This window comes from Pristis pectinata, chromosome 35 (assembly GCF_009764475.1).
Source record: "Pristis pectinata isolate sPriPec2 chromosome 35, sPriPec2.1.pri, whole genome shotgun sequence".
Lineage (NCBI taxonomy): Eukaryota > Metazoa > Chordata > Chondrichthyes > Rhinopristiformes > Pristidae > Pristis > Pristis pectinata.
The window spans coordinates 7,981,986-8,004,036 of record NC_067439.1 but is presented as its reverse complement, the minus strand read 5'-3'; the positions used below and the strand labels follow the sequence as shown (position 1 = coordinate 8,004,036).

At 47.9% G+C, this 22,051-nt stretch overlaps 1 protein-coding gene and 1 long non-coding RNA gene across 2 annotated transcripts in view; both read left to right on the top strand.

Annotated features, from left to right (window-relative positions):
* Positions 1 to 12,217, top strand: part of LOC127586422 (uncharacterized) — a 34,824-nt gene extending 22,607 nt beyond the window's left edge. The window contains exons 2-3 of the long non-coding RNA XR_007958682.1: positions 10,584 to 10,768; positions 11,560 to 12,217. This is a non-coding gene — a long non-coding RNA (uncharacterized LOC127586422). The remainder of the gene's footprint in view (positions 1 to 10,583; positions 10,769 to 11,559) is intronic.
* A 716-nt stretch (positions 12,218 to 12,933) lies between these two features.
* The window catches only part of rab4b (RAB4B, member RAS oncogene family), a 48,823-nt gene continuing 39,705 nt past the window's right edge, over positions 12,934 to 22,051 (top strand). The window contains exon 1 of the mRNA XM_052044094.1: positions 12,934 to 13,064. Within this exon, the coding sequence (XP_051900054.1) occupies positions 13,049 to 13,064 (16 nt within the window). The 5' untranslated portion in view covers positions 12,934 to 13,048. The remainder of the gene's footprint in view (positions 13,065 to 22,051) is intronic.

Genomic DNA, 22,051 nt, shown 5'->3' with positions numbered 1-22,051 from the left:
TGGCACCGGAAGCGTGGCGACATTGGCGGGCTGCCCCAGAACACCTCCAGAGAGAGATAGTCTCTGTGTTTGTGTGTATATATGTGTGTATGTTTGCATGTGTATGTGTGCATAGATGTGTGTATTTACATGTGTCTGTGTGTGCGCACGCATGCATGTTCATGTATTTACGTCTCTATGAGATTGAGAGAGTTGAGGGTCTCTGTCTACCCCTGTCTACATGTATGTGTGTGTGCAGGAGATTGTGTGTGTATGTGTGTGTGTGTCTGTGTGTGTCTGTGTGGGTGCGTTTGTATGTGTGTGGGTGTATGGTGCCTGTGTCTGTGGTTGGTGTGCTTGTGTATTTGTTTGTGTGTGTGTGGCTGTGTTTGTATGTGTGTGGATGTGTGTGAGTGTGTGGGTGTATGTGTGGGTGGGTGTACTTGTGTATGTGTTTGTGTGTGTGTGGGTGTGTTTGTATGTTTGTGGGTGTGTGTATGGATGTGTGTGTGGGTGTGTGTTACAGTGAAAAACTTGTCTTGCATACTATTCATACAGATCAATTCATTACACAGTGCATTGAGGTAGTACAGGGTAAAACAATAACAAAGTACAGAGTAAAGCGTCACAGCTACAGAGGAAGTGCAGTGCAGGTAGACAATAGATGCAAGGTCATACAAGGTAGATTGTGAGGAAGAGTCCATCTCATCATATAAGAGAACATTTGATAGTCTTATCACAGTGGGGTAGAAGCTGTCCTTGAGCCTGGTGGTACATGCCCTCAGGCTCCTGTATCTTCTGCCTGATGGGAGAGGAGAGAAGAGAGAATGACCCAGGTGGATGGGGTCTTTGATTATGCTGGCTGCTTCACCAAGGCAGCAAGAGGTATAGATAGAGTCCATGGAGTGTCCAAAACTCTCTGCAGTTTCTTGCGGTCCTGGACAGAGCAGTTGCCATCCCAAGTCGTGATGCATCCAAATAGGATGCTTTCTGTGGTGCATTGATAAAGTTGGTGAGTGTCAAGGGGGACATGCAAAATTTCTTTAGCCTCCTGAGGAAGTAGAGGCACTGATGAGCTTTCTTGGCCGTGGCATCTACGTGGTTGGACCAGGACAGGCTATTAGTGATGTTCACTTCTAAGAACTTGAAGCTTTCAACCCTCTTGACCTCAGCACCATTGATGTAAACAAGATGCATGCACACCGCTCCCCTTCCTGAAGTCAATGACCAGCTCTTTTGTTTTGCTGACATTGAGGGAAAGGTTGTTGTCATGACACCATGTCTCTAAGCTCTCTATCCCCTTCCTGTACTCTGACTCATTGTTACTTGAGATACGGCCCACTGCAGTGGTATCATCTGCACACTTGTAGATGGAGTTAGAGCAGAATCTGGCCACGCAGTCATGAATATATAAGGAGTAGAGTAGAGGGCTGAGGATGCAGCTTCATGGGGCACCAGTGTTGAGAATAATCGTGCCGGAGGTATTGCTGCCTATCCTCACTGATTGCGGTCTGTTGGTCAGGAAGTCGATCCAGTTGCAGGGGGAGGTGTTGAGTCCTGGGTCTCTGAGTTTGCTTGGAATTACAGTATTGAAGGTGGTGGTACAAAGGGATCTGTGATCCCCGGGCATGAAGCACAAAGGGTTGGCGTACAGGTACAGCAAGTATTTAGGAAGCCCAGTGGAGTGTTGGTCTTGATTGTGAGGGGGTGGGGCATAAAAGTAGGGATGCAACGTAACAAGATGGTGGTGGGACTTCCCCACATACAGTTGGGGTCTCCAGATTTCGGGGATGACCTGCTCATGTTGGAGGCAGTGCAGAGGTGGTTCACTAGACTGATACCTGGGATGAAGGGGTTGACATGTGAAGGACTGAGCATGTCAGGCCTGTGCTCACAGTGGGCAGAAGGTGTCGGAGGGGAGAGAGTGAGGAGGCGAGGGGTGTGGGGGGAGTGTGTGGGCTTTGGGGAGGGTGTGGGGGGGGGTGGGGAGAGGGTGAGGTTGTGTGGAGAGAGGTGTGGGGGTGAGTGGTGTGGGGAGAGGATGAGTGGTATGGGTGAGAGGGATGTGGGGAGAGGTCATGGGGAGTGGGCAGAGGGTGTGCGGAGGGGGAGAGAGTGAGGAGGCGAGGGGTGTGGGGGAGTGTGTGGGGTTTGGGGAGAGAGGTGGGGAGAGTGGGTGTGGGGAGACAGTGAGGGGTTGAGGGTTGTGAGGAGGGGCTGGGCAGATGGGGAGGGTGTGAGGGGTGGGGGGAGAGGATGAGGAGTGTGGGGAGGAGGTAAGGAGTATGGAGGAGGAAAGGGGAAGGTGGGATGGGTCCGAGGAGAGTGCGAGGCCAGGACCGGACCAGCTATGAGCTGAGGGAATGTCGGCGCAGACTCGTGGGTCCGATCTACCTTCTTCTCCTGTCTCCTCGTCCCACCCTCCAAACTCTGGTTAGACCACACTTACAGTACTGTGTCCAGTTCTGGTCGCCTCATTATAGGAAGGATGTGGAAGCGTTGGAAAGGGTGCAGAGGAGATTTACCAGGATGCTGCCTGGCCTAGAGAGTACGGATTATGAGGAGAGACTAAGGGAGCTGGGGCTTTACTCCTTGGAGAGAAGGAGGATGAGAGGAGACATGATAGAGGTGTACAAAATATTAAGAGGAGTAGATAGAGTGGACAGCCAGCGCCTCTTTCCCAGGGCACCAATGCTCAATACAAGAGGGCATGGCTTTAAATAATGGGTGGGAAGTTCAAGGGAGATATCAGAGGAAGGTTTTTTACCCAGAGAGTGGTTGGGGCATGGAATGCGCTGCCTGGGGTGGTGGTGGAGGCAGGTACATTGGTCAAATTCAAGAGGTTGCTAGATAAGCATATGGAGGAATTTAAAATGGAGGGATATGTGGGAGGAAGGGGTTAGATAGTCTTAGGCAAGGTTTAAAGGTTGGCACAACATTGTGGGCCGAAGGGCCTGTATTGTGCTGTACTGTTCTATGTTCTATGTGTCCGTTCTCTTTCAACTCTGCCCCACTGACAACTGTGCCCCCAGCTGCCCAGGCCCCAAACCCCGGGCTTCCTTCTCTCACCTCTTTCTCGCTCGCGCTCTCTCTCTCCCACGTACCTTGGCTCCCTGCCTGAGATATCTCCCCTGCACTGGAGGTTCTGTGCGTGCTGTAATGGGGAGAATTCTGTGTCAGAGAGACGGAGGGAAAGTTGGTGAAACTTTACCTCAGAAAGTCAAGGAAAGCCGAAGAAATGCTGGTGGTTCTGGACTCACGCTAATACTTCCATCGTAAACATCCATTTATCTGTGTCCGTCTGTGCTCTTGTGACCTTGCTAAGCTGGTTGAAGACAGCAAGCAGAACACATCTCGCCACTCTGGTGAAGGACCACACAGAGTAGAGTGGGAATTAAAAGTTTACAAGCGAGCTGTCTGTTTAATTTATTACCTTCTCACACAAATGTGTTTGACTGTTACTGTGATAAGGCTGCAGATGAAGTGGGGGAGGGTGGGTGGGTCCACCTCCCCGAGAACTGGTTCCCTCCACCGTGTGTGAAGAGCGCAGAGTGAAAGCGGACTTGACTGGAGTGCGTAAAAGGTGCTGAGTGTCCGGTACAAGGTGGATGTGGAGAGGAAGCAGTGTTTAAAAATAAGAAATCGTCTGTTTAGAGCCATAGAGTTTTTCAGCATGGAAACCCATCTCATCCATGCTGACAGTAACACCTATGAACACTAATCCCAATTGCCTGCATTGGGCCCATATTCCAAGTAATTGTTAATTGGTTTATTCTTGTCACATGTACCAAGGTACAGACAGATTATCCCATTACCTGTCCGAATGCCTTTTAAACATTACCGTTGTATCTGCCTCCACTACCTCCTTGTTCCAGATAACCACCGCCCCCTGTGTGAAAACCTTACCCCTCAGACCTTTTAACTTTCTCCCCTCTCATTATAACCCTGTGCGCACTGGTGCTGGACTCCCTCTTCCTTAAAGGAGAGGGGGGGGTGGAAGCCGTCTTTGAACGTGGTTAAGGCAGAGTTGGAGAGGTTTTGAAATTTGAAATATTGAAAAATAAAACTCAACTATCGACTTTCAAAATCCCACGCCGTTGTCTTAAACCTCCTCACTGGCTCCTTCACTGACCCATACTGACTCTGGTCTAGCACTTTGTCAATTTCGAATCCCTGTATCCATAAACTGTTCCTGCCCTATAACACCCAGATCTCTGGGCTCCTCTGAATCCGGCCTCTCAATGTAATCATTCCCCATTGGTGTCCATGCCCAGGCCCTGTGCTCCAGAATTCCCTCTCCGTTTCCCTTCCCAACCAAAGTCAAAGTCCAGTTTATTGTCATACGCACAAGTGCATGTGTGCACAGGTGCAATGAAAAGCTTACTTGCAGCAGCATCACAGGCACAGAGCATCAGATAAGCAGCATTCATAAATTAGACATAAATTAAACACAAGTTTTACAAGGAAGAACACAATTAGAACAAAAAAAAACACATTTTAGGGCAAAGTGATCAAAGTGGTCATCCTGTTGCTAAGCTGCAGTGATTAAGGTTGTGCCGGTTAGGTGCTGGAACTGTCCTGACCTAATTCTTGTAAAGGCAGGAATACCTCTGGAGTCTTTCACTGGTTAACTCTGTAGAAAATGTAAGGATTCTTACTCACTTGCCCGCAACGACTGATTGTTCTGTGGTCAGGAACTTTGAGGCAGGGTCAAGCTATCCCATCTCCACTCTGTCTGAATTGCTAGGTCAAAGTCAAAATTGAGTTTATTGTCACGTGCACAAGTACATGTGTGCACAGGTGCAACGAAAAACTTACTTGCAGCAGCATCACAGGCACAGATGGACAACATTCACAAGAAAAACATAAATTATGCAAAATTATACAAAAAACACAATTAAAACAAAAAAGAAGTCCATTGTAGTGCAAAGTGGTCATAGTGTTGCTATACTGAGATAGTGATTAGGGTTGTATTGGTTGGTTCAAGAACTGAATGGTTAAAGGGAAGTAGCTGTTCCTGAACCTGGTGGTGTGGGACTTCAGGCTTCTGTACCTCCTGCCTGATGGTAGCTGCGAGAAGATGGCATGGCCCAGATGGTGGGGATCTTTGATGATGGATGTTGCCTTCTTGAGGCAGTGCCTCATGTAGATACTACCGATGGTGGGGAGGGATGTGCCCGTGATGTATTCGGCTGAGACCACTACCCTCTGCAGCTTCTTATGTTCCTGTACATTCGAATTGCCGTACCAGACCGTGATGTAACTAGTCAGGATACTTTTAGCAGTACACTTTCCACCCCACCTCTATTAAGATGCTCCAAGGTTGTGGTCCCTCATTATCTCATAATGACCCTCAAGGTGACTTTGAGGTATGACAGAGACATATTTGCTCTGGAACCAACCTGGATGGTCAAATTCTGGTCAGATAAACCTTCTGAGTAAAATACATTACAAGGTTCTGATGGCAGTATCAGGGGAAAGATTGCTTGAATTTTCTTCGTTCCTACCTCTCACTCTCCCTGAATTTTCGGGCTTTTTGTCCAGGATGAGAAGAAATTTCTTACTGTTTTAAGCCCAGTCACTGGCTCTAAACTGCGGTGTGATAATTCCTCCAAAAGATTCGCTCCCTTTACGAGATGCATCACCAGCTCCTGATGGAACTGTCTCATATCAAGGTAGATAGTGTCAGATCTGGTTATTTTCGAATTTACGGGTTCTTTCCGGAGTCCAAGAATGAGTTGAAAACAAGTTGGTGCTTCACAAAGTTTTATTGGAAAAGTTTAAAACAAGGAAACAGTCACAGAGCACGTGGCACTAGCTTGACAACTAGGAGATGAGATGAGACAAAAGGAACTAAAGATGATCTGGGGCCGGGGGAGGGAAGAGAGAGATTAACAAAACCCAACACCTTTTATACCTGAGATAAGAGGTACTCCTTAGCTAACAATAGTCCATTCAGAAAACCTATTAAATACCTGTGGCAAAACCAACCAATGAGAAAACACGTATTCACCTGATGGATGAACCAATAAGCTAAGAATTAGCCATTCCTTGTGCAGCCACTTGAGGTGTATTAAAAACTATACATGTTAAAAAAACTACTTAAAACAGTCATATCCAACAATGGGGAGAAACTGCTCCCATTCACGGATGGGTCAGGAACAGGGGACATGGAATGAAAATGGTTAGCCAAAGAACCGAAAGGAGAAGATTCTTTTTTAAGATATAACTGGATAGAGAGAAAACACGGAGGTAGTAGGGGCAGGTTCAACTGTAGAGTCCAACAAGGAGCTGGTTATCCCTCAGTCTCCTACGCCCAAAGTAATAAAGTCCTAGCCTGCCCAACCCCTCCCTATAACTCAGGCCCTCGAGTCCTGGCAACATTCTCATAAATCCTCCTTGCACTCTTTCCAACTTAATGGCGTCTTTCCTATAACAGGATAACCAGAACTGTACACAATACTCCAGGTGCGTCTTGTGAGATACAGCACAGAAACAGGCCCTTTGGCCCATCAAGTCCATGCCAACTATCAAACACCCATTTACGCCAATCCCATTTTATTCTCCCCACATTCCCATCAACTGCCCCCAGATTCTACCCCTCACTAGGGGCAGTTTACAGCGGCCAATTAATCCACCAACCTGCACGTCTTTGGGATGTGGGAGGAAACCAGAGCACCCGGGGAAATCCCACACGGTCACAGGGAGAATGTGCAAACTCCACACAGACAGCACCGGAGGTCAGGATCGAACCGGGTCCCTGGAGCTGTGAGGAGGGAGCACTACCTACTGCACCACTGTGCCGTCCTAATGTATCTGAAGGGAAAGAGTTGGAAGGGCTTTGGGGAGACATTGGCGAGTAGGTGTAGCTGGATTTCTCCTGCAGAGACTCAGGACGGACTCAACGGGCTGAATGGCCTCCTTTTCTAGTGTAACCATTCTGTGGTTGATGTGTGAGACCCCCATGCCCCACTGGGACTGTCCTCTCCTGACCTGCAGATGATCTGGGTCAACATTTCATCACTGTTTATGGGATCTTGCTGTGCACCAATAGGCTGCCAATTCTCCAACGTCACACATCAGCGACTGCACTTGTTGTAGAGCGCATTTAGGGTTGAAAAAAGTGCGGTGTAAATTCAAGTTTCTTTTCTTGATTCAAGTTTGAGATTGGACCAGGGTTGTCTGCCGTATACTGGGTTAAATATCCTGCGGCAGTAATGCCTCACACACGGGGACCAGGCTTTCGGAAGGAGTCTCCAATATATCCCAGTCCATTCTGTCTCCAGCTCGCTCCAGTCTCCCAGCTCTCCCCTCAACCCTGAAAACTTTCCTTTCAGATACTTTGGTATGACTTGTGTTCGATCCAGACCCCTGATCATAGGTGTCATACAGTAGGGCAACAGGCCCTTCAGCCCAACTTGTCCATGCTGACCAAGATGTCCATCTAAGCTAGTCCCATTTGCCCGCCTTTGGCCCATATCCCTCTAAATCCTTCCTATCCATGTACTTATCCAAATGTCTTTTAAAAGTTGTTATTATACCTGCCTCAACCACTTCCTCTGGCAGCTCATTCCATATACTCACCACCCTCTGTGTGAAGAAGTTGCCCCTCAGGTCCCTTTTAAATCTCTCCCCTCTCACCTTCAACCTATGCCCCCTCGCTTTTCATTCCCCTTCCCTGGGTAAAAGACTGTGTGCATTCACCCTATCTATGCCCCTCATGATTCTATACGCCTCTATAAGGTTATCCCTACGCCCAAAGGAATAAAAGTCCTAGCTTGCCCAACCCCTCCCTATAACTCAGGCCCTCGAGTCCTGGCAACATTCTCATAAATCCTCCTTGCACTCTTTCCAACTTAATGACGTCTTTCCTATAACAGGGTAACCAGAACTGTACACAATACTCCAGGTGCACATTGTACAACTGCAGCATAACGTCCCAGTGTTGTAGAGGGACACGGATAGGGTGGATAGTGAGAGGCGTTTCTCCATTACAGAGACATCTAACACCAGAGGGCATAGGTTGGAGGTGAAGAGGGTTAGAGAGGATCTGAGGAAAATTGTTTTCACTCAGAGGGTTGTTGCAATCTGGCTGAGAGACTGGTGGGGGCAGAGAATCTCACAAAACTTTAATTGAATCTGGATGAGCACTTGATTTCCCCAAGGCATAAAAGGTTATGTACCAAGGGCTGGTCAATGGGATTAGTATACATGGTATTTGATGGTCAGCATGGACATGGTTGTCCAAAGGGCCTGTTGCCGCTCACTTTACAATAGGAAGGGGACAAAATGAGACAAGTCCACCAATTGGGTGATTGATCCTTGACTGACACCTTCAGGTCAGCAAAGGAACTTTAGAGAGGAGGGTGGTGACAGACTGTGTCTGCCCTCTGCTGGTGAGATGAAGAGACCACTCCAACAGAGGCCAAACCTCGTCTGTCCAAGGTGAGGTCCCACCAGCAGGAACAAGCTGCTGTACTGGTGGCATAGATGGCAACTGCAACCATTATGCTGAATCTGCACTAAACACTAGTTATTTTGCAACTTATTCTGCTCCCCGCTGTTCAGGAAGGATGTGAGGGTCCCAGAGAGGGTGCAGAGAGAATTCGCCACAGGAACAGGAGATTTCAGCTCCAGGGTTAGACTGGAGAAGATGATGGAAGTTTTCATGGGAACAGAGAAGGTTGAGGGGTGGACTGGATTGTGAGGGGTTTGGAGTTAGCAGATGGTTCAGGAAACATGGAACTCGGGTTCAAAGATTCTGACAAAAGATGCAGATTGGTTTATTGTCCCATACAGAATCAGTTTATTATCACTGACTTATATGTCATGAAATTTGTTTTTTTGTGGCAGCAGTACGGCATAAAGATATAAAATTACTCTAAATTACAAAATAAATAAATAGTGCAAAGAAAGGAATAACAAAGTAGTGTTCATGGGTTCGTGGATGGAGGGGAAGAAGCTGTTCCTGAATCGTTGAGTGTGGGTCTTCAGGCTCCTGTACCTCCTCCCTGATGGTAGTAACGAGAAGAGGGCATGTCCCGGGTGGTGAGGATCCTTAGTGATGGATGCCGCCTTCTTGAAGCACCGCCTCTTGAGGATGTCCTCGATGGCTCGCGTGAAGCTCAAAGAGTAAACAGTATACATGTTAATAATAAATACCACAATAAATACAGAAACGAATGTAAAACAACAGAAGTATAGTGGTTCAATCTGAGGTAGCGCAGAAAGAAATGCTTGAAGTGACAAGAATGAAAGAGGTGGATTTGAGAAAAAAAACCTGCTGGAGGAACAGTGGGTCGAGCAGCATCTGTGGGAGGAAAAGGATGGTCAAAGTATCAGGTCGAGACCCTGCATCAGGACTGAGAGTGGAGAGGGGAGATGGCTGGTGTAAAGAAGTGAGAGGAAGGGATGAGGCAGGGGCTGGTAGGTGATAAGTGGAAGCAAGAATAATTAGTCATTGGTTTATTATTGTCACATGTACCGAGATCAGTGGAAAGCTTTTGTTTACGTGCCATCCAGACAGATCATTCCATACATAAGTATACTGAGGCAGTACAAAAGGAAAAAAAAAACAGAATGCAGAATATAGTGTTACAGTTACAGAGAAAGTGCAGTGCAGGCAGACAAATAAAGTGTAAGGGCCACGACGAGGTAGATTGCGAGATCAGGAGTTCATCTTTAATGTACAAGAGGTCCGTTCAAGAACCTGATAACAGCAGAATAGAAGCTGTCCTTGAGCCTGGTGGTCCGGTGTTCTCAAGCTTTTATATCTTCTGCCTGATGGAAAGAGGGAGAAGAGAAAATGACCGGGGTGGGAGGCTGCAGATGCTGGATTTGAGGAAAAAAAACTTTTTACGCAGAGAGCAGTGATGATCTGAAGCTCGCTGCCTGTAGGGCAGTGGAAACAAGAATCAGCTGGGGCCTTCAGAAGGAGCCTGGATGGAGATGTCAGGGGGAATCAATCCAATCTGTCCACAGCCAATGATGTGCATGTGAGGTTCAGTCCTTGGACCTTTGTAGAGACACAGCGTCCTCTACTGAGCCAAAGCCCCATCACAAGTAACGGAAACATCTGGCTTGTGGCAACAAAGCTTTGGTCGAAGGGCTGACCATTGAGCTGGGCGGTGCAGCAGTTAGTGCTGCTACTTCGCATCTCCAGAGACCAGGGCTCAATCCTGACCTCTGGCACTGTGTGTGGAGTTTGCACTTTGTCCCTGTGAGCAGGTGGGTTTCCCCCACATTCTCATCAACTACCCCCAGATTCTACAACTCACCTACACACTGGGTGCAATTTACAGTGGCCATTTAACCTACCAACCCGCACATCTTTGGGATGTGGGAGGGAAACGGTGCACCCGGGGGGAAACCCACGCAGTTCTAGGAAGAACGTGCAAACTCCTCATAGACAGAACCAGAGGTTAGGATTGAACCCAGGTCTCTTGTCTGAGAGGCAGTGGCTCTAATGGCTAAAGTGGATTATCCACCTAGTTGCTGTCCATAGATCGTATGGTGTTGAATCAAATTATTGTGGGACTTGGAAGCTGGGTGTTTATTGCATAGATGGAATGTCGCAATCACACTGTCACACTGGAAATTTACAGCCTGAATTCAGTTACCACAGGGGTCTGAGCAAATGATTTACAGAACCGAGAAACAAAGGACTGTAGATGCTGGAATCCAGATGAAAAACACTCTGATGCTGGAGGAACTCAGCAGGCCAGGCAGCATCCGTGGAGAAAAGCAGGCGGTCAACGTTTCGGGTCAGGACCCTTCTTCAGGACTGAAGGTAGGAAAAGGGGGAAGCCCAATGTATAGGAGGGAAAAGCAGAGCAGTGATAGGTGGACAAAAGAGGGGAGGTGGGGTGGGCACAGGGTGGTGATAGGTAGATGCAGGTAAGAGATGGTGATGGGCAGGTGCGGGGGAGGAGGGGAGAGCAGATCCACCGGGGGATGGGTCAAAAAGTGTGACTATCCAACTTATCTATGCCCCTCATGATTTTATAAACTTATAACCATCACCCCTCAGCCTCTCTCACTCCAGGGAAAACAGTCCCAGCCTATCCAGTCTCTTCCAGAACTCAAACCCTCCAATCCTGGCAACATCCTTGTGAATCGTTTCTGCACCCTCTCTAGTTTAGTTGCATCCTTCCTAATAGTATGGCAACCAGGACTACACAATACTCCAGGTGTGGTCTCACCAACACCTTGTACAGCTGCAACAGGATGCCCCAACTCTTGTACTCAATGCCCTGACCCATGAAGGCAACTCAATGCCTACTTCACCGCCCTGTCCATCTGTGCTGCACTTACAGGGAACTACGTACCTGCACACCTAGGTCTCTCTGTCCTACAACACTCCCCAGACTCTGCCATTCACTGCACACGTACTGTGCTGGTTTAACTTCCCATTGTATCATCAAAAGAGCCATAGAACTGCAAGTTATAGAAACACAGAGAGATGCTGCACGGAATCAGTCACCCCATCAATTCCACCCCAACCATCAACTACCCATTTACACTAACCCTACATTAATTCCATCTTTTTAATTCTCTACATGTTCTCTTAACTTCTCCCAGTTTACACACTAGGGGCGATTTACAATGGCCTATTAACCTACCAACCCGCATATTATTGGAGACACAGGAGACTGCAGACGCTGGAATCTGGAGCAACAAACAATCTGCTGGAGGAACTCAGCGGGTCGAGCAGCATCTGTGGGGGGAAAGGAACTGTCGACATTTCAGGTCAAAACCCTGCATCAGGACAACACCGGCACCCTGGACACTTGACAGAGACACAAGAAATTCTGCAGATGCTGGAATCTAGAAAAATACATAAAAGGTGCTGGAGGAACTCAGCAGGTCAGGCAGCATCTATAGAGGGAAATAAACAGTCAACGTTTCCGGCCGAGACCCTTCATCTCATCTGCCTTTACCAATGATCAGGACCCTTTCTGATCTACATATTCTGGCTTTTATTTCTCTTATAGCCAGGAGGGCTATGTTGCTTAAATGGGAGGAAGTCACTCCGCCTACTCATGCTCAATGGTTACGGGATGTTATGTCATACCTGAATTTAGAGATGATCCGCTGTTCAATTTCTGAATCTAACTTAGACTTTCAAACATTGTGGGGACCTTTTTTCTTTCTTTTTCAATCCTTTTATTAATTTTCAAATTAATACAGAATAATACATATAACATCGGTAATTATACACAGAATACAAAGAGATCGGGAGGACAATCATGACATATATAGTCATAAAGAATAAAAAAAGATATATCCTAAGCCCCACGGTTTCTTAGTAAATGAATATATTACAAAAAAGATCAAAACGAGGAAGAAAAAGATTTATTATATAAAAAAAACCCAAATTGAAAAAAAATTAAAACGAAACAAACTAGAAATAAGTTTCAGATGAACCTATTTTGAATTATTTTCAAAACCTCTGATTTGGTGGCTAAAATACAGATATTGGCTGATATCGCCATGTGTCAAGGGTTTTTCCTTGTCCTTTTTCTTTATTAAACAGCTTCGGTCTTGGTAGTGGGTTTTGTTTTTTTATATATAATAAAATTATTCCAATTTATTCATTATTAATTAATTATCATGTGTGATATTTAATATAGTGACTTCAAGTATGATTTAACACAATGTGTTTAGTGGTACTTTTACCTGTTTTGATTCATTTAATCTGTATTTTTTGCGGGATTAATAAAAATCTTGTAAAAAGTAAAAGAAAGTCCCTTAGAATAACTGGGACAAGGGGCACGCATGCGCAGCGGTGTTCTGCTGGGGCTGATGATGCAACGGACATAAAGCGGGTGACGTCACGACGCAGGCTGCTTTGGGTGTGACCTCACGAAGGAACGGTTCCGCGCCGACGTCATGACGATCGCCTCGGGGGTTGTGCGTGTGCGTGGTGACGCGGTACGTCGGCCGGCGGGAGGAGAGGGGGGGCAGGGAGAGGGAGGACGCGGCTTCCGCCATATTGTATGAGCGGCCCTGAGGCAGGCCGGCACTGAGCCCGGGACAGCAGCGCAGCGGCACTTCGGCCTCCGGCAACATGTCAGAGACCTACGGTGAGTGGGGACCACGGCTTGTCGGGCTGTCAGAGCCCGCGGCCGGGAGTAGGGGCCCTCAACCGGAGCAGTCGCCTGGTGCGGGGTGGGGAGAAACTCCCGTCATTCCCCTCCATCCCCCCTCCCCTTTAATCCCCCTCCATCCCCCCTTCCCCTCCTCCGTCGATCACCCCCTCCCCACCCCTCTAGACCCCTCCTCACCACCCCCCAGGATCGACCCTCCCCTCCCCACACCCCAGGATCCCTCCCCCTCCCCTCCCCCTCCCCTCCCCCTCCCCTCCCCTCCCCTCCCCCTCCCTCCCCCTCCCCCTCCCCCTCCCCCTCCCCTCCCCCTCCCCCCCCTCCCCCCCCCTCCCCCTCCCCCTCCCCTCCCCCTCCCCTCCCCCTCCCCTCCCCCTCCCCTTCCCCTCCCCTCCCCTCCCCTTCCCCCCCTCCCCTTCCCCTCCCCTCCCCCTCCGCCCTCCCCTCCCCCCCTCCCCTCCCCTCCCCTCCCTCCCCTCCCCTCCCTCCCCTCCCCTCCCTCCCCTCCTTCCCCTCCCCACCCTTCACCCCCTCCCCTCCCCCCCTCCCTCCCCCCCTCCCCTCCCCCCCCTCCCTCCCCCCCCTCCCCTCCCCCCCTCCCTCCCCTCCCCCCCCTCCCTCCCTCCCTCCCCTCCCCTCCCTCCCTCCCCTCCCTCCCCTCCCCTCCCTCCCCCCCCTCCCTCCCCTCCCTCCCCTCCCCTCCCTCCCCCCCCTCCCCTCCCCCCCCCTCCCCTCCCCCCCTCCCCTCCCCTCCCCCCCTCCCCCCCCCCTCCCCTCCCCCTCCCCTCCCCTCCCCTCCCCTCCCTCCCCTCCCTCCCCTCCCTCCCCTCCCTCCCCTCCCCCCCTCCCCCCCTCCCCTCCCCCCCCTCCCCTCCCCCCCCTCCCCTCCCCTCCCTCCCCTCCCCTCCCCTCCCCTCCCTCCCCTCCCTCCCTCCCCTCCCCTCCCTCCCTCCCCTCCCCTCCCTCCCTCCCTCCCTCCCCTCCCTCCCTTCCCTCCCTCCCCTCCCTCCCGTCCCCTCCCCTCACACACCTCCCCGCACCTCCCCTCCCCTACCCTCCCCTCCCCGCACACACCTCCCCTCCCCTCCCCTCCCCTCCCCTCCCTCCCCTCCCCTCCCTCCCCTCCCTCCCTCCCTCCCCTCCCCTCCCTCCCCTCCCCTCCCTCCCCTCCCCTCCCTCCCTCCCACTTCCCCTCCCCCCCCACTTCCCCTCTCCTCCGATCCCTCCCACCTCCCCCTGCCCCCTCCTCTCCTCCCCGATCCCCCACCCTTCCCCTCCCTCTCAATCCCCCGAAATCCCCTCTCCCACCACATGAGACCCCAGCTCCCTGAGTTCTATTTGCCCCCGCACCTTCCCCTTTATCATTTTGATCACCGTTCTTGCATCTTTCCACTATAATTCTGAAGTATCACATCCTTCTCTGAGGTTATGACTCAGTTCCCAATCTGATGGGTTGGGGCTCTCACAGCCAGCTATAAATTCATCTCTTGGCCTGCACCTAGGCAGTAGAACCAGTTGTTGTCCCATTAACTGTGTTACATCCCTTGCAGAAATCAGCTACTTTGTGACCACAGATGTAATTGGATATAAGGTGTTTTTGGACGCACTGATTTGTGAAAAGTCACCTTTTAGCAATCTTAAAACTGCACCATAGGGCCATCTGACTTTCTGATTACTTCTACTCACTTCCTTCACTAGGATTTTCTGCATTTGTTTAAAAATTGGGAAGGGAGAAATGTGTACTATTGGTTTATTGAGAGCAGATGTTGAATTTTGTTGGGTACATTCACAATGACACAGATTACAGCTGTGTGCCACTCATTTCCTTTCAACAATTTTTATCTGACTATCGCTGTATTTGAGGCAAGCTTAGACCATGCTCAGGGAAGACATCAGTTTGGGCAATGCTCTTCAGGCTTTTGACTGTGACACAGTTGCTGTTAACAATCAAGGCTGTAGCTTCAGCATTTTATTCCACTGTTGAGTAAATTTTAGCTGTACAAGCTCATTGCTGTATCAACAGAGGCTGCTTCGTGTTAAGTGACCCTAACAGTTGCATCCCATCAGCACCCCACTAGCTTGGTCTTGAGACTAAAGGAATCTCTGGAAGTGGAAAATGTAGGGTTGGCGGCCTATCCTAATATGGGACCATGCAAGCCACACTGCCTTTGGTTAACATTTGTGGATAAGGAGCAGGAATATCGTTGTGTTTGATGTTGATGTATGTAAATGCTTGGCATCAAACATCGGTTCCAAGTTGTGGCCACAATGTCAAGTTTGCTGGAAAGCCAATGATACGTTTGTGATCACCTTGGCAAAAACCAGGGGAAGAGTGTGGGGAAAGAAAAGCTTGTCATAATTACTGCAGACATGCCCAGGGGAAGTTTTTAGTTTGTGAAGAGACAAAAATTAATGGGCTAACCCTCCCACCTAAAGGCTGCTGAGTGCAGTTTGCTCTACCTTGGGCTGATTGCAAAAAAGCCAGTGATGCAGTGTTGTACACGTAGAAGCCACAACATGGTTCCTGGTTATAATGCTGAATGCAAGCCTGCTATAATGTGTTCTGCTTCTGTGGGGTTGAGTCTGCAATTCCTAACAAAGTTACCTGCAGTTGTCCTTTGAAGGAATAAGTTTCACTGAATCTATTGGGAATGTTACAAAGAAATTGGTTTCAGTATCTCCCTCCCCTTCCCTGTCTATATTTATCAGACAGCAGCAAGGCATGTGATGTACAGTGTGAACATGGTGGGCGAAATGGCTTCTTTTTCTGCTGTAACCATTCTGTGACTCAAAATACATCAGTTATGATTTACTGGACAGAGTCGTCATCATCTCCTTAACTGTAAAGCCTTATACGATAATGGCCAGTCTGTTGATCAGTCGATGGTCCCATGAATTGCCAACTGGAGACAGGTGCCTGCTGTGACAGGCCTTACTGGGTTAGTTGTCGTGATGTGCCTCGTGGTTTGGGATTCCTGACGAGTACAGCATTTTGGGTCATTGAGCAATCCATATGTGGAGCAGGTGGTCATGATGCCCACGTTCCTTGCGGATTTTATTGAGGACTGCCCCCTACCTTCAAGAGAGGTCAGGCGTGCTTTTTCCTGCTGTTAGCAATAAATGAATTGGATCAGAATGTAGGGTGTATGATTAGTAAGTTTGCAGGTAACATAAAAATCAGTGGAGTCATAGATAACGGAGGTTGTGTAACGTACAGTGGAACATAGATCTGCTGGAAAGTTAGGCAGAGCGGTGGCAGATGGAATTTAATCCATCCGTGTGAGGTTATACACTTTAGGAGGTCAAATTGTTAGGATAGAGAGAGTAAATAGCAGGCACCTTAGTGTTGATGTACAGAGAGATCTTGTGGTGCAAGTCCTTAGCTCCCTGTAAGTGACACAAGTGGCTAGGTTAGTGAAAAAGGCATTTGGTATGCTTGCCTTTAAAGGCCAAGACATTTGAGTATAAGGGTTGTGGCATCATGTTGCATTTGTACAAAACATTGGTTAGACCACACAGTGTTTGTGTATAGTTCTTGTCGCCACACTACAAGAAAATTGTGATGGCAATAGAGAGCATATAGAAGAGATTCACTGGGATGTTGCCTGGAATGGAGGAGAGATTGGATAGGCTGTGTTTATTCTCACTGGAACACAGGAGGCTGAGGAGTGACCTTATAGAGGCGTACAAAATTATGAGGGTCATAGATAGGATAGTCAGAACCTTTTTCCCAAGGCAGAGGAGTCCAGAACTAGAGGGCGCAAGTCTAAGGTGAGAGGAGGACGTTGTAAAGGAGATCTGAGGATTAAGGTTTTCCCCACAGAGGATGGTGTTAATATTGGGATGAGGTAGTGGAGACAGGTGCTACTACAAAATTTAGAAGGCATTTGGACAGGTACTTGGGTAGGAGTAGAGGGATATAGGCCAGACGCAGGCAAATGGGATTAGTGTAGATTGACATCACGGTCAGCAAGGATGAGGTGAGCCATGAGGTACGTTTCTGTGCTGTACATTTCTGTAATTCTATGGGGCAGTGGGTTGTATCCACAGCACAAATGTTGGCTGCTGTTTCCCAGAATAACTGGTGTGATTATAAACACTGATGTGGTTTTGCCAGGTCTTAGTGACTGAGGAGGTTGGTGCTGCCTTTGAATTTTTCCATCTCTCAGGGGGCATTGGAATCATTGTGATGCAGCTCTACAAAACTTTGGTTAGACCACACTTAGTACTCTGAGGTGTCCAGTTCTGGTCGCCTCAGGGGAAGCTTTGGAAAGGTTGCAGAGGAGATTTATCAGGACGCTGCCTGGTTTAGAGAGTATGCATTATGAGGAGTGACTTAGGGCTTTACTCTTTGGAGAGAAGGAGGATGAGAGGAGACATGATAGAGGTGTACAAAATATTAAGAGGAATAGATAGAGTGGACAGCCAGCGCCTCTTTCCCAGGGCACCACTGCTCAATACAAGAGGGCATGGCTTTAAAGTAATGGGTGGGAAGTTAAAGGGAGATATCAGAGGAAGGTTTTTTACCCAGAGAGTGGCTGGGGCGTGGAATGTGCTGCCTGGGGCGGTGGTGGAGGCAGGTGCATTGGTCAAATTCAAGACATTGCTAGTTAAGCATATGGAGGAATTTAAAATAAAGGGATATGTGGGAGGAGTGGGGGTTAGATAGTCTTAGACGAGGTTTAAAGGTCGGCACAACATTGTGGGCCAAAGGGCCTGTATTGTGCTGTACTGTTCTATGGCAGGCAGGGTAATGTGGGCTACCCTGGAGTCAACTTAAGGGTGGCACAGCTGGCAGAGCTACTGTCTCACATCTCCAGCAACCTACATTCATTTCTGGTACTGTCTATGTGGAGCTTGCACCTTCTCCCTGTGACTGTGTTGGTTTTCTCCCACATTCCAAAGGTGTGTGGGTTGGTCATTTTAAATTGAGTGTGGGTGAATAGTACAATCTGGATGAATTGATGAGAATGTGGAGAAAATATGGGATCAGTATAAATGAGTACTTAATGGTCAGCACAGACTCACTGGACCAAACGACCTGTTTCCCTGCTATATGACTCTATGGTCCCATACGTTATCTGCTTGACAACATTTAGCTGCAGATCTATGACCATGAGGTAGAATGATCTGCAAAAGAGTGAAGAACCGTCAGTGCTACAGTGCAGTGCTCTCTGGAATCCTTGAACTGAGGTACTGAATTTGACAGTGTGGATTCAAGAATGAACTCCTAGATAATACAGTGATCAACAGGATATTTGATCACAGCTGTCTTTCTGTAACTGTGACTTCTGTGCGATGGGGTAACCCTGTGGTTTCCCAATCTTATTACTTTACATTTGAAATGAAAAGTATTTGGAGAAAGTATGGAATCTGTGTGCCTTATCAATGACAGCGAAGAAGGAAGTTGTCAGGGGGCAGAAAGTGGCAAATGGAAATCAGTCTGGGCAAATGTGAGGCAGTGCATTTGAGGATGGTAGACAAGGCATAAGAAGGCACATTGAATGGTTGGATACTGTAGTGGAGCAGTGAGGTCTTGTGCATATTTGTGAATTACTTAAAGATTTGGGCAGGGTTAAGGAAGTTTACAGGATACTTCAGCAGCTGTCCAAGAGAATTTAAAACACAGGGCACTTGGGTACAAAGATAATTTGCGAATTTTATCTATGAGGCAAAGTTGAAAAGCCAGTAGTGTCTCCTTAGTAGCAAAGGTGGCTGAGGGGAGAATTCATGTTTTCTTATGAGGCATGAGGCAGTTCAGCCTATCAAGATGTATAAAATCAAGACCTAGATAGAGTGGATAAGAAGTAACTATTCCCCATTGCTGGAGAATTGGTAGGATTAGAAGGAAATTCAAGAAGTTGCTTTTCCCCCCAGAGTGGTGGGGGTATAGAACTTGCTGCTTGAATGGGTGGGGGCTCAAATCACATAAATATTTGGATATGCATTCAATGTGCCATAACCTCCAAGGCAGCAGACACAGTGGAAAGTGGAATTGGGTTGCAGACCTGGCACAAACACAGTGGACTAAATGGCCTCTGTGCTTTCAATTGCCTTGACTGTTATTTGAAATGCTCATTCTGGTATAAGCTACCTATAATAGATGTGACTAGCTGTAGGTGTTCTGGAATTACAGGACACCAATTACAGTGGGAAACTACTTCTTTCATCGATCCATTTAGAAAAAGGTATTCATATTGTCCCTGTCTTTGCTTTTTTCCTCTTAGCCCTGTAGATTTTTATTTATTAGTTTTATATTCAATTTTCTTTCGGAAATTGCTTTTGAATCTGCTTCCATCACACTTTCAGTGATGCATTCCAATGTTCTCTGGAAGAAGTAAACAGTGGTACAACACTACAAAAAAAAACTGGCTTTATTCTGGCAGAGACTGCCTCCTACTGAAGACAGAAATGGGAAGGGTTTATTTGAGTGCGGGCATACAGTTAGGTCAGAGTGGGGTTGGTTTTTGCTGTGTCTCTAACATGAGACCAGCTTGTGCAGTCATTCATTTGGCAACTTCTCTGCTGTGTTTGCAGTGAGCCTTGCTCTTCTCTGCTGTCACTTAAAAAATGATCTGATCATCCATCACATTGCTGTTCTGGGATCTTGTGTGGAATTTCACTGCTGTGCCTCTCCATTTTGGCAGTTCAACATTGATTCCCCTTCAAAAGTACATCATCAGGTGTCAAGTGCTTTGGGATGCCCTGGGGTTATGAAAGGAACTGTGTAAAAAAAATCTCATAAGGATTCTAGTAGATTGATCCAATTGATGACTTGCTGACATGCCGTGTAGAAATAAAGTGCTGTGAAATTTGAGCTTTTTTTACACCAACTCTTCAACACCATTTTCCCCCAAACTATTATAAATTTTCAAATATTAAAAATACATTTGTATGTTGCCGTTCAAGTTACAAAGCACAACATTAGACTGTAAATAGGAGTAGATTCCTCATGCCTGCTTCGCCATTCAGTAAGATTGTGGCTGATCTTTTACCTTAGTACCATTTTCCTACACTAACCCCAGATCCTTAATATCTAAAAGTTTTATCATTTTCTGTATTGAATATACCCGGCAGCTGAACTTCCATAGCCCTCTTGGATAGTGGAATCCAAAGCTTCACCACCCTCTGAGTGAATATCATTTCCATCCTGAATGGTTGACCCCTTATTTTGAGACTATGCCCCCTGGTTCTAGGCTCCTGAAATGACAACTCCACATCTAGCCTATCAAGTATTTTGTATATTTCAGTGAGGACACTTCTCATTTCTCTAAACTTGGGAGAGTACAGATGTTTAATTTCTCCTTGTAGAATTACACAACCACCATGTTCCATTTACGTACAAAATCTACTTGCTATTGACATGACATCAGTTATTCTTTTGCATACATTCCATATTCGATAAGTTAAAGGTTTTTACGCAGCCTCCATCCCCTCAGTGTGCAATGATGGGAGGGCCTTAAACTGTGGCCTTTCCTCATCAAGCCTCTGCAGTGGCTATAGTGACCTCCTTGGTACGTAGTCCTGGACTTTGGAACGCATCAGCCCACGAGCAAAGATTGCAGACAGTTCCTCTTTAAAACAAAAAGTTTATATAATATGTACATGACCATCCAACCACTGTGGTGCCACTGGTCCCTGAAGCCTCCAGAGAGCTAATGGACACCGTGATCTCTCTCCAGGGTCGCTTGGATACAGGATTATCCTCAGAAGAAGGGCAGGCAGTCAGCTTGGGTGGAACCCCACCCCACATCCTGCTGCCTGGACACCTTGACCAGGCTCAGGAGGAGGTTCCCCCACTGACTCACGTCCTCCCCTCCCTACCTTTGAACTGGGTGCCTGAAGGTCGGGAGAGTGCAAGCAAAACTTGACGAGCAGCCGCTTCGTATACTCAAATGGTGCCTGCAATCTCTCTCACTCCATATATACATGGAACACTAATGCAGAAATGGCAGACAGCCTGGGAGTCCATGAACTGACTTAAAAACCTGTTGCACTGAACTGCTTTGTGCAACACTTGCTATCCCTGATGTATAGGGAAGGAACTCTGTGTAAGGAGACCTTCATGGGGACCCCACTCACTGCCAGGTGGCAGAACAAACCACCACAACGTGTGCAGATGAGGCAAGGAAGAGGAGAATGTGCAGGAGTAGCCCATGCAGGCAACATCTCTTCCGATGTCTTAGCTAATAGGCATTCCAGAAGGAGATGGATGGCGGTCCCATCCCCAGTACTGCTGCCATGAGGGAGCTGAGAACTCTAGTTGTGTCTACAGGATGAGCTGGAAGGGCCCTTCTCACCAGCAGCCAAGCAGGTTCTGGTGATGAGATATTCTTCCAAGTAACTTTGACAGGCCTTAAGGATACTCTGCACAGACTGTTCCCTGATTGACCAGTGATAAAAGGTGCTCTTCTGCACAGACTTCCTGCAAAGTAGGGGCATGGTCCAACTCAAAGTAACATTTAGTGGCAATGTGGTCAGTCCTGTCCTTTGAAATACCTGAGAAAGAGCCTAAGCTCATACTGACACTTGGTGCTTGCATACCCGGGGTTTATGCACAGGTTGCTGCAGCCACACACAAAGATAACCATCAGGATGAAGGCCATGTTCACTACGTTTCCTGCCTTCCTCTGCAGACACAATCCATTTGCACCCTCCAAATATGATGGTTCACGTGACTGCTGCAGCATAGGACTGGGCTATGGGCAACAGCTGTGCCAAATACAGCAATGCCAAGAGCACCTCACACTTGATGATCAGGTTCTTTCTCTCAGTTGAGAAGTGGCATGCTCCTACAATCAGTGTCTGCATCTCCTTGGCTTGTACACTTCACCCATTTCTTGATGTGTGCCTAGCTCTCAGAACATTCCCATCATAGTCATACAGTACAGAAACGGGCCCTTTGACCCACTGTGTCCATGACATCTACACTTTTTGACCATCTACATGATCCCATTTGCGCAAAT